The sequence below is a fragment of the Vulpes vulpes genome, chromosome 15 (assembly GCF_048418805.1).
Source record: "Vulpes vulpes isolate BD-2025 chromosome 15, VulVul3, whole genome shotgun sequence".
Taxonomy (NCBI): Eukaryota; Metazoa; Chordata; class Mammalia; order Carnivora; family Canidae; genus Vulpes; species Vulpes vulpes.
This window is the reverse complement of record NC_132794.1, coordinates 96,230,304-96,245,338: the sequence shown is the minus strand read 5'-3', so window position 1 is coordinate 96,245,338 and position 15,035 is coordinate 96,230,304. Positions and strand designations below refer to the sequence as shown.

Sequence of the window (15,035 nt, the reverse complement as noted above, 5' to 3'; positions counted from 1 at the left end):
CCAGGGATCCCCACATTTTTTGATCTTGGATAACACTCTTCTCCCCTATACCTAGGGATGATACTTAAAATATTTAACAGCCAGTACATTGGCTCACCAGTCAGCCTGCTGCTCAACTGTCTGTCTCTCATCCGTTCTTTCCGAGCCCAGATCCCTAGGGGGCTGCAGTTCCCACCGTTGACCATGCAAGGATAACTGGAAGCATCTGTTATCTGGGAAGGGGAGTTTGCAGATGGGCACTAGGAATTGCTTTCCAGGGTGAGGTAACTTCTCCAAGGTCACTGTCTCCTCCACTGGGGCTTAGGCTGATTGGCACAAGCACTAACCAATCAGAGCAGGTGATCCTCTTAGTGCTGAGCAAATTTCTTAAGGCCCTCAGCTGTGCCAACCTTCAATCTTTTGGTTGCTAGACTGTGAGGAAATCTAGGAGTTCTCCAAGAGAGAGGCCATGTGGTAAGACTGGCAGAAGTGCTCTTCAGAGAACTTAGTGCAGTAACTATTTACCAGCTGGTTTGCAGATATTAAATATTTTCACTTCTCTACCCTTGAATCAATATATCCTGGCTGACTGTTAGTTTTACCCATGATGCATGTAGCCTTCTATCTAATTATAGTTTTGTGGGACAACTTTGGACAACTGCTAATCTGTGCCGTTTGGGGCATGTGGAAATCCATCCTTTTTTCCTCTGTTAATTATTATATTGCCATAATGTTTAAACATTTAGCTCTTCTGGAATTGAGAATTAACAAGCTTTGATTCAGTTTCTGAGCTTTGAAAAATCAAGGGGCTAGAGTTGGCTTTAAACAATGGTGCCAGACAGCTTGAAGGATCTGGGCTCGTGATGTTACAATATGGGGAAAGTATCCGGTTAACATATCAGAAGCTCTCTGAGAACAAAGTTCCTAATGTATGTCTGATCTAATCACTCTGTTATCATCTTGTCATAATGAGCTACACACACACACACACACACACACACACACACACACACACAAGCATGAAAGTGATTCCATATAAAACCCTTATGGAGTCATCCTCATTTGCCCTTGTAGAGTATACATTTTGAATGTAAATGTATTCATTGAATAGCTCAAGGATCACATTGATAGAAATGATAAGAAGCTCATTATTGCTTCCCCCTCCTGCCCCCACCATGGGCTGGTTTCTCTTTCTCCATCCTTCTTGCCCATTATCCTACTAAGAGAACTAAACCATTCTCTCATAATCCAACACAGTCCTGCTGATGTCCACCTATGTTTGAAAGCATCTGCCAATGTGGCAGTATTTGCACACTCTGTCCTCTTCCCATTGCCAGCCCCCCCCCATAGATTTTTGCATCTCTTTGTTCCTGAACTTGTAAGTATTGTTTAGAATCAAGATTAGAAAAAGTTATCAAATGAAAGGAGCTAGAGAAAGGCTAGTGAAGTTTCAGAGACTTGAAAGTCAGGAAGGAGAGAAAATTGACCTAGTGAGGCCAGGGTAGGAGTGAGGGAAAAATAAGTAAAACACCAGGATTGGACTGAGTGAAGAAAGAAGTCTCAGATATTTGTTAGACAGGGGAAATTTCACATCTGCATGAGTTTGAGGGGAAAAAGATGAACATGGAAGGAGGATCTAAAGAAGTCTGTTGTAGTTCATGGATAAGATCTCCTGTGGAAGTTTTGAATGCTCTTCAAATATCCTTGACTATTAAGCCAAAGTGTGTTTGATTGTGATAGAGCACAGGCTGGTCCAGAAGAAAGCCAGCTAATATTTGGGTAACACGTGGTGCCCTCTAGTTCATGATGCTCTGGTTACTTCCCTTTCCTAAAGCCCTACCCATTTTCCATTTTCAAGTGTAGTAGTTCTTCAAGAAATTTTACCTAACACTCCAATGTTTACTGATTTGGAGCATCACTTTAATTCTATAAAGTGTTGACAATTATAAAATTATATATAATTTATTACATAATTTATTATATAGTTATGTATTATCTATAAATACAAATTTTAGGGGGAAAATACCTGGATCTCCAGCCAGATTAAATTCTTAATCCCTTAATTGCAGGATCACATGTTATTTATGCAGCTTTCCTGCTCCCCTGCCTGGTCCGGGATAGATTCTTAATGCATGGTGATGAGGTTGTTAACACAAACTTCTTCTGCGTAGTCTTTATGACCTGTAGGAATTTGTACTTTTATCAATATCAGAAATGAATTAAAATGGTTACATTTTTGTGCTTGTATTTAAACCAACTATATTTTCTAAGCCTTGTTAATTCTTATCTATAGCGTTGAACTTTAACACGTTATAGCCTTTTATTTCTGCCCTTCAAATAAACTGTTAGGTTTTTGAGAGTGGCAGCAATGTGTTGTATCCTGGTACATAGCATAGGGTCTGGTACATTTTAGGAGTTCTACGTTGTAAATGAATGAATAAATGAATTGGGATCTCCCATATCTAAAAGAAAGGCTAAGAGGAAATTGTATGTTTCCTTTAAATTAAACAAAACATAAACAAGAGAAATACTGGGGTATAATATAAGCAACACAGAGTTTAGGGCCAGAACACCTGGATTCAAATGCTAGCTGGCAGTTTTCCAGCTGTTTTCTTTGAATGGGTCACTTATGTTCTGTCAACTACTTTCTTCAAATACAGGCACTATTTCCTCCTGCACATACATAGTTGTGATGATGATCTAATGAGATTACAATTTTGAAATATGAAATGAACTTTGATAGAAATGGTGATTAAAGCCCATTGATTCAGTCAGAATTAATAAGTTATTGACCAAGGACTAGACTAAGATGAAACTCAAAAAAAAAAAAAAAAAAAGGGTCAGTTCCAAGAAGTAACATCCTCTTATCTCCAGGTTAGTTAATACCAGAAAAGGCCACTGAGTAAGATAGTGAAATTTCATGTATTATTAAGATGTTTTCTTACTCTTAAATAATAAGAAAAGACTAAATGACCTTTGAAGGGACTGGCCTGCCATCTATTCTATGACTCATGAAAGGAAACATAATTTGTACATAAATTAGGAGAACCTGCTTTTCCACTGTGTCAAAGATAAAGCAAAAGTTTGAAAATGTCAGATCTATGTAAAAACTCTTTATTTCTGTGGTCAGTTCAAGAGACACCCTCATCTCTTAATCTTTTAGAATTAAGCACATCCTGTATGCCATGTACGTACATTAAGGAGCAGTAAAGAGATGGAGTTTTAATTTTTACCAATTCAATTTAAATGCAAATGTTAACCACTCACATGATGCTACTGTGTACATAATGAAGCATCATTATATACTACATGAATCATCTAGAAACCTCCTGAGAGCCATTCTACTATGTACAACATGTATTATGCTGACAAGCAGCCAAATGACGTATACTTCTATCCTCATTAATGCTCCTTTTGAATTGTAGGTCAACTGATTACGGAACAACTTATGAGAAGCTGAATGATAAAGTTGGGTTGAAAACAATTTTAAGCTATCTCTACGTGTGCCCTACCAACAAGCGTAAGGTAAGGCCTGTATATTCAATGTGCTGCTTATTCTTGACGTGACTCCTGTCTTGGTTGGCTAGCCTCTCTAGCTACAAAAAAATCTGTTATGGTTACACCGGGATTAGAGGTGTGAAGATAAGTTGATGGATGTTAAGGTGGTGAGATGCCTGACACCTCCTAATTTTCAGAGCAACAGCTGTGAATGTAGGAGGGTGAGAGGCAGGCACATCATTATCATTTCTGAAAGGTAGCTCCAAGGAATGGGTCTCTGTGAGTGGATGTCAGAGCTCTGACTAGTCAGTCACGAGAATCAGAATGAGCCTTGACAAGATGGAGGAGAAGGTGGGGTTTTCATCTGAAGTCCCCTCTTTTCCCTTGACATGAGTAAATAGATGAACTAGAATTGTGGTGAATGTGTCCTCCGGTAGCATGTTGGATATTTGCTTTCTGAAGTTTACTCAGCCTGCACACAAATGTCAGGAAGGAAGCATATGGAAAGAACCTTGGAGATTATCATATACTGCACCCTAATTTTAGAGATGAGAAAATTAAGGTTCAGTGAAAGGTAATGGTTTGCCCCATTGCAGAGTTATAAGTGCAACTGGAGCTAGAATTCAGGCTTCTTGGCTGGCACTTGTATTGTTTCTTCTGCATTATACTGCTTCTGGTATAAGAGTTTACCTCCTCTTCAGAGAGAGATGTCATTTTCTCAAGGAAGACAATATTTGTTGCTTTTTAAATTTTTTATTTATATATTCATGAGAAACATAGAGGTAGAGGGAGAAGCAGGCTCCCCATGGAGAGCCTGATGTGGGACTCAATCCCAGGACACGAGGATCAGGACCTGAGCCAAAGGCAGATACTCAACCACTGAGCCACACAGGTACCCGACAGTATTTGCTTTTAAATGAGAAAGACTTATACTTTTCTCAGGAGGAGAATGGCACTACATCCATTCTTTGGTTTTATCAACTTGCATCGTCAGATTCTGAATTATGACATAGAGTTTCTAACTATTGTGTGAATTACATGAAATAACAGTATCCATCAGGAAAGACAGAAGTGTTCATATGTCCTAAGCTGTTGTTCTTTTATGATGGTAGCAGTGATATCTAGGTTCTCATTTCAGATCTTTCAGTAGTTACTGTTAGTGACCTTTGGTAGGTATTTCATTTTGTTATCTGACCTACGGGAGGTGGATGAGAACATCTCCGAGTGGTCATTCCTTAACTCTGGCTGCACATCCAAAGCACTGTTAGGTGATTCCCAAATGTGCAAGCCCTGGTCTCACCCCCCATTGCTCTGGATTAGAGCTCAGGCAACTGTACCTTGAGCAAGCTCCCCAGTTGTTTCTTGTATGCATCTAGGATTGAGAATTGCTTATGCAAAGTGTAACATTGCCTCTGGCCCTAACCGTTTCAAGTTCTTCATAGAAGCAGCATAACTTAGCAGCTGTGCATAGGCTCTGATGTCAGATGGCATGAGTGAAAACCCAGCTAAACCAGTTAATAGGTGTATAACTATGGTGATTTACTTAATCTCTCCAAGCGGTGTCATCAAATTTAAACTAGGGATAATTATAATTCCTACCCCACGTGAAAAATTGTAACTATTACATGAAATAAGGCATTTCAAGTGTTTAGCACAGAACAGCTAAGGCTCATCAGTGTTTTCTCTTTATTTTTTTCTCATCTGCCTCCTCTTCCTTCTTCATATAATTATTAGAAGTAATAGTTGTGATCATCTTCCCTAAATAGCAATGTTCCGTAGAATTTTCTGTAATGATAGAAATATTCGTTTAAACTGCCCAGTACCTTAGACATTAGCCACTTATGGCTTTTGAGTATTTGAAATATAGCTAGTGTGACTGAAGAACTGGATTTTAAATCTAATTTAACTTTAATTAACTTAAATGTAAATAACCACCTGTGGCTGATGTCTTCAGTATTGGACAGCATAGCTCGATAATGTCAACCTCACAAATGTGGAGATACACACCAAATGTTCCTTCTTCCTCTTACTGGATAATTATTGGTCCATTATCAGTAGTTACATCTGAACAATTTGACCTGCTGTATATAGTCCTAAACTGAGGACTTACACCCGTAAGTTTTGTAATACGATTCAGTTATGTTTGTTAGCTTTGACTCAATTTTTCAATTCCCTATTGATGTTTCCTCTGGTTTCACATTTTTAAATAAACTTCATTTAACAATCAACAATCTGTAAGTATCATAGGATACAAAGAGAAATAAGTCAGCATTGTACCCTGAAAGGTCTTGTATTCTAGTAATAAATGCAATATGCCTTTTTGTCATTGAAAGGCCCTTTGACTCTGCTTCCACCTAACAGATGACTTTGTGTGAGACATTTACATTTTCCTATTTGTAAAGTGATAGAGGCAAAAATAAAGGAATTCCAGCTGGGAGAGACCTTAAAAATAGTTCTTAGAATTACTCTAATGTAGTGATAGTCTTTGTTTTATTGATGCTATTAGAAAGGAATATAATAGGAACACCTGGGTGGCTCAGCAGTTGAGTGCCTTTGGCACAGGGCATGATCCCGGGGTCCAGGGAACCTGCTTCTCCCTCTGCCTATGTCTCTACCTCTCTTTCTCTGTGTCTCTCATGAATAAATAAATAAATAATGTTTTTTAAAAAAGGAATATGTTTTTTAAAAAGATTGTTTGCTGGAGCAGTGCTTGAAACTTGAGATGCTCAAGTCCAGATGCAGCTCCTAAGATGGGAAGGAAAGCTTAGAAGGAGTATAGCAAGGAGCCCAAAATTCTAACCCATTCACTTTCCTGTGCCAGCATCACCCAGGCTACATTTTTAGTCCAGTTATCTGCAAGGCTTTGAAAAGTCACTGGCCATGGAATTTAGCTAAAATTAAAACTTGGCAGACCCTATTTCGCGAGAAAGAGAAGTCCTTGCCCATGACTATGAGAGAACAGCTTTCTCTGTGCCTTTTACCTTCCAGAAGCAGAGGTGGGCCTGAGCTGTTTAAATCACAATGTTTATGGGTGAACCTAAGCGAAGGGATCTTTTCCTGTACAGATAAATGAGGCCTTCAGGGTCACTTTCTGAGATGCTGATAGATTTAAGAAATATTGGAGGACGATGAAGGTCTTTACAATGGTGCAAAAATCAATAAAGTTGACATAGCAGTATATTTGTGTACAGTTTTTCTACTTATGAGGTGAATTTATCATCATGAAATATGTACTCCCCCCTCAACGGGACCTACTTGAACCAAAGAGATAGTACCTGTACAACATTTTAAAGTGTGAACATATTTCCCCCCAATCAATGAGAGTTTATGTAAAAGAAAGAAAGAAAGAAGGAAAGAAGGAAAGAAAGAAAGAAAGAAAGAAAGAAAGGCAAAAACGAAGAAGAAAAAAGAAAGAAGTATCAGGCTCTATTAATTATGCAGGACAAAGGCACTCAAGTTCATGTCCGCTGCAATTCTCCTAGGACTTGTGCGTCCTCCAGTGAAAAGGCAGGCTCCTTTCTGGGGTTGTATTAATTCTTTTCCGTCCCTAGGGTGCTATCTAGCAAGTTAACATCTTTTGTACCAGATATGTCTCTCTGCTTTTCACATCAGTGGGAGCAACTGGAATAAAAGTGACATCGGGGAAACTGCCTTGCTTTCCCAGAAACCTGTTTTGCCTTCACATGCTTACTGCTATTTTTAGCTGCTTGTGAGGAGAAGCCCAGTTCTTCAATCAACGTGTCTCCAACAGCGGGCATCATGCCCTGGCTTTGCAGACAGCTTGTTAGGGGCATGACTGGGATCAGAGTCCAGAACAAAACAGGCCCTTATTTACAGTTTAAATTAATGATCATCCATTGGCTATTTCTCTGCAAGCTGCTGTAAATGACAGTGGCTTTCCTTGGATACGTCTGTTACAGTAAAAACTGTCATCTCATCATAGGCCAGTCTAGGAAATTTTGACTAAGAGACAAAGAAAGCCTACTCTGGATATAATCCTAGCTCATGCAGCCCCTTTTTCATCAGAATCATACACGCAGCCTCTGATAGATGAGGTGGGCCAAAAGAACAAGGATAAGAGGGATCCTAGTGCCAGAGGAGAGGAAGGCTAGCTGTCTGTCACTGTGTCTCCAAAGGACAGCGTTCTTCACCTGGTTCCCTGATAAATCCCAAGGCTTATTGGTGTCAGTATGTGGTTTATTGTCCCCATACATATAATCTTCCATGAGAAGGGATGATTTAACCTGAAAATGAGCAGCTGAGATTGGGACAGTGATGGACAGAACTAATACAAATATAACAAAGACAAATAAAATCAGTGCTGAAGTCTTAGTCTCAATATTAAAGTCTCACTGAGTTTATTTTTATTCTGCCTCAAGAAAACTTGAATACTTTGGGTGTGTCTGTCAGCAATACCTTTCCTATTACCCCCAACTGACTGTAGCTGGCCTCTCTTCCCAAGGTGACATATAACATCCTCAAGGATTAAAGAATGCAAAACCTCAACTGGAATTCACCCAAGTGGAATTCACTGGGGGAGAAAAGTTGGGAAAAAAGTGTTTTGTATTTTAAAAACTTGGACCATCCAGTTCATGTCAGTGTTCTCTCCTTGTGCTCTCCATGCAGTATGTTCTCAGCAAAGAAGAAACCTAGAGAGTATTTGCTCTTTATTTTTCCTGTGCCCCTTCGTACCCCAATTTCATCTCCTTTCCTTGTTATTGCCACTTAATTAATACTTTTCCTGCTGAGAGAGCCTTCCAAGACTTTCATCCTATAAATAGGACCCCAGCTTCTCAGACACATTGATCATTATTGCGGGTCTCTTGGCACAGGCCAGCATTAAACACTGTTTGCATTTTCTCCAGATGTTTAGGTTTTAATTACCTTACTGTATGTGGCACTTTCTAAATAAGCTTTTGATTACTGACTCTTTGCCTCTTCTCTTTATATCCAGGTCATGCTTAATTCCTCTTGTCATTTCCTTAGGAGGTGTGTGTGTGTGTGTGTGTGTGTGTGTGTGCGTGCGCACACGCACGCATTTAAAGTGGGTGACTTTGGGGAACAGGGAAAAGGTGTGGTTGATAGCATCTGCCAACTTCTCTTAGGAAAAATATGGAATCATTGAATCAGAAATGATTGTCACAGGTATTCAGATTCTTCTTTTTCAGCTAACAGACATGGAAACTGAGTCCTTAGAGTTTAGTGACTTGCCTGATGTTACAGACAACTGGTGAAAGAAAAGCTAAGGTCATTAGACTTTTAAGGTGAACCGTTCGTTGGTCCACGAACTCTAATCAATTCCATTAGTCAGATGTTCTCCCTCCGATCTTCCAGGTATCTGCTTCTCTTTTCTAGCACTTTTCTTTCACTCATGATGAGTTGGCTTTGAGCCTGTCTAATGCCTCATTTAGAATGAGAGGTCACAGGGGGATAAGGCCCCCCTTCACCAGCTTCCTCGGCTGTAACAGGCCAAGCACCCTGTTGTGGAGTATAGTAGGTGTCCAACACATGGCCGAGGATTTAACCTGAACTTGATTGAGTTTGGGGCTCCTAGGCTGTACTCGAAAAGCAAAGTACATTGTAAAACCAGCTTTGACTCATTTATTTTCTCTAATTATGAAATTAATTCTTTCAAGTGAATAAATAAGGATAGTAAAAATCCCTGTAGATTTTAGTCATTTCTAGGCCAAAATGTATAATTTTATCTTTTCTAGCCAAGAAGAGCATGATTAATATTTAAAATGCCAGGACTTTGCATAGCACTCACTCGACATTATCTGGCGAGGCCAAGGGGAACTAGCGTATTGTATAATACATCAAAGGGGGTACATGACATTTCCCTTGGCAGACATTCCGCAGTTGCTCATTCCACCCTAACTCTTTCATCTGTCCCTTTGTACACAAGATCATGCATTTGCCTCTCATCTTTTAAAAATAACATGTATTTCATTCATAAAGAAGTGCAATGCATGAACTCAGAGACATAGAGGAAGTGGCATTTTCCAAAGTTGCCTACACTTAACCTGGGCAATGATGGCTAAAGGGAAAGACCATCTCCTTTGATCCTTCCTGGGTACAGTTGAGTGTGTATACTGTTTGAGTCCATCAGGCTCTGTTCTGTTCTCTTCTTGAGCATTCAAAGAGAAAATCAAATCCAAGAAAACATGCTGCATGTACATTTTTTTTCCTCTGGGTAATTTTCCAACAGTCATCCTAGCCATTGGGTTTCAAACAAGTTACAGAATAATAAGTGCAAAGCACTCTGCTTGAAATGGGCCGAGTGCCAGGACAATGCCCACTAGCAAAGTCGCTCATCACCCACAACATGGACTTGGAGAGCCCTCTGGGACTCCTGGGCTCCACAGGGCACAGTTGGGGAAAAAATACTGATGTAGTCCATCCTGATCATCTGTATATTAAACTATACCTGGAATGCCATGCACCTTGTACAGTATTATATTAAGTCAAAGCACCTGAGATAACATTCATAAGTATATGTGAATAAAACCACAAGCTTTTTGATTTGGGGGCATTATGATAGTTTAGTAGGTACCTAGTTGATTTTTATTGAATCTTATCTGTGTAACACTGATGTAAAAAAATAGGTTTATAATACAAACTATTTACATATTAATAAATATATGAAATAATATATCAGTTCTCAGAACTGATCCAGTTTTGTAACAGATTACAGTTTTATTTCATGTAGAATTAAGTAGTGCTAAGTACTTTTTTGTTAGGAAGAAGCTTCTTGCATAATTAACATTACATATTTGTTATTCCTTATTTGTAAGATGTTGTGTCTATTACATATCAGCATCTAATACATTAAATATTAATCATGAGATGCTGTTTAAAAAGTTATATCTGATGAAGATCAAGTTTATAGGATGTTACTCTTAAAATTCAGAGTTTATTAGTCACAGTTATGTTTTAAAAATATGCAGGTAGCTAGCTAGACAAATAGGTAGGTAGAATGGTGACAGATCCATAGATCAACCTTTCTAAGTTTTGATAATGCTTTCTGGTTGGCATCAGGTAGTATTTCTTTGATACAGTGGGGGAAAATTTAGAACTCTGTCTTTTGGTTTTGTTCTTTTTAAACAAATGAAGCTAATCAGGATAAATATATCTGAATTGTTATAGTAAGTAATAAATATAGTCTGAATTCTTCTCCAAATATTATGAAGTAAAACCAGTCCAGAAACTGCATGTTTCTTCTACCACTGGCTGTGTCTGAAAAGGCAGGTTGCCTCTGTGGCCACATGAACAGAAGTTTTCAAAAAGGAAAGGAAGCCTGTATCAGAGGCTGATCGTTCTTCAAATACGCACAATAGACTATCTGTTTAACCTTCTATGGGGAACAGTTTTTTGTTGTTTTTTTTTTTCGTTTTCTGTCTGCCTATTTTAAAATTTATTTTTGCCTCATCATCTGTCCTTATTAGAAGTTGTATTCTCTGAAGTCTGGCTGGCCTAATGTTAAATGCCCATCCATTACCCTTTTATGAAGGTCAAATGCATTATTTCAGGTTGGTTCCAAGTTATGCTCTGCTGTGGAAAATGGTCAGAGGTCTTTTCAACATTCTGGTCTGTTTGCTTCCAGCATACTCCCTGTGGCTTCTCAGAGGTTTCCATCATCCGGTGTTTGACATACTGTATCTAGAACATTTGTTTCTAGTGAATAGCCCGAGCTGCTCTCATGATGGATGGAGATGAATGCCGGCCGCTACAGGAAATTGCCATATTTACTAGGGTGGGGATGTCTCACTCCAATATATCAGATCTGCCTCAAGCTTTCTCTTGGTGCTGTCAGGAAAAACAAAGTCAATATCGATGAATCTTTAATAAAACCACTTTTTTTTTTTAACCCCTGGAGAAATTAAGAGAACACCACAAGCCTGGGGACTAACTTGCTTTCATTTAAACATTCCTTCTTCTGACCTGACCTTTCTGTTGACCAAATCTTCTTTTGATGGTTTTGCCCCTCTGTTCCTCTAAGCAACCGCCTCCCATTTTATTGGGTCCCTAACTATTAACTTACTTCTCATTCCATAACCTCCTAAGTCAGCTACTTAACATAAATTTTGCAGAACAAAATACTAATATTTGTAGATAATAAGATGGGTTTAGATCTTCATAGGTGGAAAGGCCTGCTGTATGGGATATACATTTTGATGACTGCAAAAGAGAAATCTCTTCTGGCTGCTTGGGGCTGTGTGTGTGTGTGTGTGTGTGTGTGTGTCTGTGTGTGTTTGGGGACTAGAATACTAAGTATTGCCTTGATTGACAGCATTTGCCATCCAGAATGAGCATGCTTGTAGTGGAGAAGAGGGTGATGTGGAGGAGTCCAAAAAATAAAGAATAGGGAAGGGGAAACATCTGAAATATGCAACCTCACTGATAAGAAGGGATGTATAGGAGGAGAGGCACAGATATTGAACCAAGAGAGAAGATGACAGAGATAACTACAAAGCATTTAAAGTAACAAAATAGTGATTAGAGAAAGCTAATACAAAGAGCAGGGTAAAGACATAAGGTAGAAGAAAAATAATCAAATCATAAATATTTTCAACAGTAGATTAAGAATCTCTTGAGATCTCTCAGGGAGAGGAGGGCTAATTTACTGGGAACTTATTAAGACTTTCAGAGGGAGCACAATTTACCCTTATCTCTCTGTTCTTCCTCGGTGTTTGCAGAGGGGTAAAGGATGTTGATGGCTGTGGCCGAAATTGGTTTTGCCAGAAAGGAAAACACAATTATGACTCAAGTATGGGGGAGTAACAGGCCTCCATCAAGGCTCTCCAGCTCCCCAGAGGCAGATTCAAATATCACTGCTGCTGCCCACAACTTAATGAACTTTTGTCCTTTTAATGCCATCTTTCCTAGCTACTCCCTATCCCTATGTGTAATGGCCTCTCCTATTTGAGTGTACACCTTGTAATTTCTACACTTGGCAGGTGTACCCACTCAGCACCTACTTGCAGTCACTGTGGAGCTACACTTTGTTATTTGAAGATGGTCATTGTAAATTTTTGCCTGGTGGAGTCATTAGTTGTGGTGTAGTGGTTCATATAATGGATCCTGGAGCCAGGCTGCCTGGCTTTAAATTCCAGCCAAGCCACATACTAGTTGTATGCCCTTAGACAGCTTTTATTTGTTGGTTTGTGTGTTATTAACCTCTATGTGATACAGTTTCTTCGTGTCTAAAATAAAATAGAATGATTGTGTCAATATCATAAGGTAGTTAGGAGAAGAATCACAATAAGCAGAGAACAGTGCCTGATACATAGCAAACATTCTATAAATGTTAGTCTCATCGTTACCACTATTATCCCTTTCCAATGGCATGCTGTCATTTGTCAAACCAACCAAAATTATTAAATGTCTGTTTTGTGCCAGATCTTTTTAAGAAGTAGGAAGTAGAATAAAAATATAAGACATTGTCCTTTCTTTTAAGGATTGTGCAGCCTGGTAGAGGAGATGAATGTATAAACAGTCAACTACAGTACAGAACTTATGTATCATAATAGCTGTGTACATAGAACTCTATCTTTGGGGATTCAATGAAGGCTTCACAGAGAAGCAAATATTTGTCAAAGGAGAAGGGAAAAGAAAGATGAAAACTGTCTTTCAGTGCATGTGTAGTGAGAAACCAGTGTTCATAGACCACAGTGCATACATAACTTTGATTGATTTGCAAATATTAAATGAATAAGCATGTGCCTATTTTGACTCTTAAAATATGCTAATTTCCATTTATATCTGGCTATACTAATTAGACCAAAAAAATGCCTTCATGCCCCATTTGAATTGTAATTCTAAAATAATAACACCATGTCTTTTCAATTGTTAAAACTTTTTTTATGTCTTATAAAATCAACAAATGGGCAGTAGTGACATTATTAAAATTGAATTAATAAAAGAAAATGTTACCTTATTATAGTTGATTGCTATTGATAAATTCAGCATTTATCTTAAGTTAACTACTGATCATTCAGAACTACTGATGAGATTTGGAGGTGCAATTTTTAGAAACCAATTGACCCATTTTATTGAACACTTGGCTTGTGCCCAGTTCTTTGCGAGCACATTGGTGAATGATTTAAAAAAAAAAAAGTGTGGACCTTAACGTAGCCCTTACAGAGTTTACTATCTTGCTGCAGGGACGCAATTAAAGAATAGTGCAAGACAGAAGATGATGGATTGCATAGTACAAATGACAAAGGCTCTAAGAGGTTAGAGAGGAATGTAATCTGAGGTAGTCAGGAAAACAGCATGAGAGGGGCTTAAGTCGCTTAGTGAAGCAGACTGGTATGACACAGGGTCGTGGCATTCACAACAGAAGAGTATAATTTAGTTGAACCAACATTTAGTACTAGGTTGTAGAGATACAAACATGCATAAAACAGGGTGCTGCCTATAAAAATGGAAAGTGAAGGGAGAGGTGTGTAGGTAGAGATGAGCATGTGTTTACACTAGTGCAGATACTACACCTTTCATGTCCTGAAATCTTAATAATCTGATAATATATATTACACATCTTACTCTTTTGCATTATAAAAGTGCTCCCTAAAGTGCTCCTTTGCTTATCCTAATTGTTGATTTCAAAAATATAGTTCCTTTAAAGTTATTGAATGCTTAGGAGAGAGCCCAGATTAGGGCAGTAGGTGAATTTGGGGGATGACAGGGGAATGAGAAGTATAGAGTGAAACCAGGCAACAAGAGAAACAGGGTAGCATTTGCAGGAGGTCAGGAGGGGCTTCTGGTGTTCCAGTGACTAGCAATTCATCCTTCCCCTATGGCTACTTTCTAAAACGGATCCACATTCTCTTGAGACAGAAAATAGCCAGAGCTTCTGAGAAACTACTGATGTTCTCTCCACTGGCATGCACCGCGTGGCCTCCTTGTCAGGCCCACCAACTCCAAGGCCAAGGGGGCCACCGGCAGCTTCAAATTGGTTCCCAAGCATAAAAGGAAAGTTCAACCCAGGAAGACCTCCACCATGACTGCCCCCAGGAGACCCAGCGAGGGCAAGGAGAAGGTCCCCAAGAAGCCAAAGGAGGCAAAGAAGGACCCTCCCAATCCAGACAAGGTGAAAAGGGGACCCAGGAAGCCAGGAGAGGCGAGGACTGCTCCTCCCAAACCAGGTGGTGAGACCCACAGGAAAACAAAAGCTGGGAGTCGGAATTCAAAATCCACCATCCGCAAGGGCAAGAATGGTGCTGCTTCTCCAGCCAAGAAGGAAAACCATGTCCCTAAAGAAGTCGTTGCCCATGCAGCCAAGGAGGGACCTAAAGCCAAGGCTGCTCTCCTCCGAATGGTGGCAGGTCTAAGACGCTGCCTGAACACCTGGCCAGGAAGACAGAGGCCCCCAGGGGCCCTAGGAGGGCTGGCATGCCCACCAAGGCCTCCTCATCCAAACTGGCCAGTAGGAAGGCATCGACTGAGAGCTAGAGCTGGGGTGGAGACACTGAGGTCCTGCCTCTGTTTTTATTCCCCAACAAACGGTCACTATTTATTTCATTGTAAACTATTTATCAATAAAGGCTTTTTTCCCC

General features: G+C 39.5%; 1 protein-coding gene across 5 annotated transcripts in view; it reads left to right on the top strand.

The window, feature by feature from the left end:
• SORCS1 (sortilin related VPS10 domain containing receptor 1) overlaps nt 1–15,035 on the top strand; it is a 495,737-nt gene that overhangs the window by 263,642 nt on the left and 217,060 nt on the right. For all 5 annotated transcript variants that reach the window (XM_072739948.1, XM_072739950.1, XM_072739949.1 and 2 more), the window contains exon 3: nt 3,405–3,504. In XM_072739948.1, the coding sequence (XP_072596049.1) occupies nt 3,405–3,504 (100 nt within the window). The remainder of the gene's footprint in view (nt 1–3,404; nt 3,505–15,035) is intronic.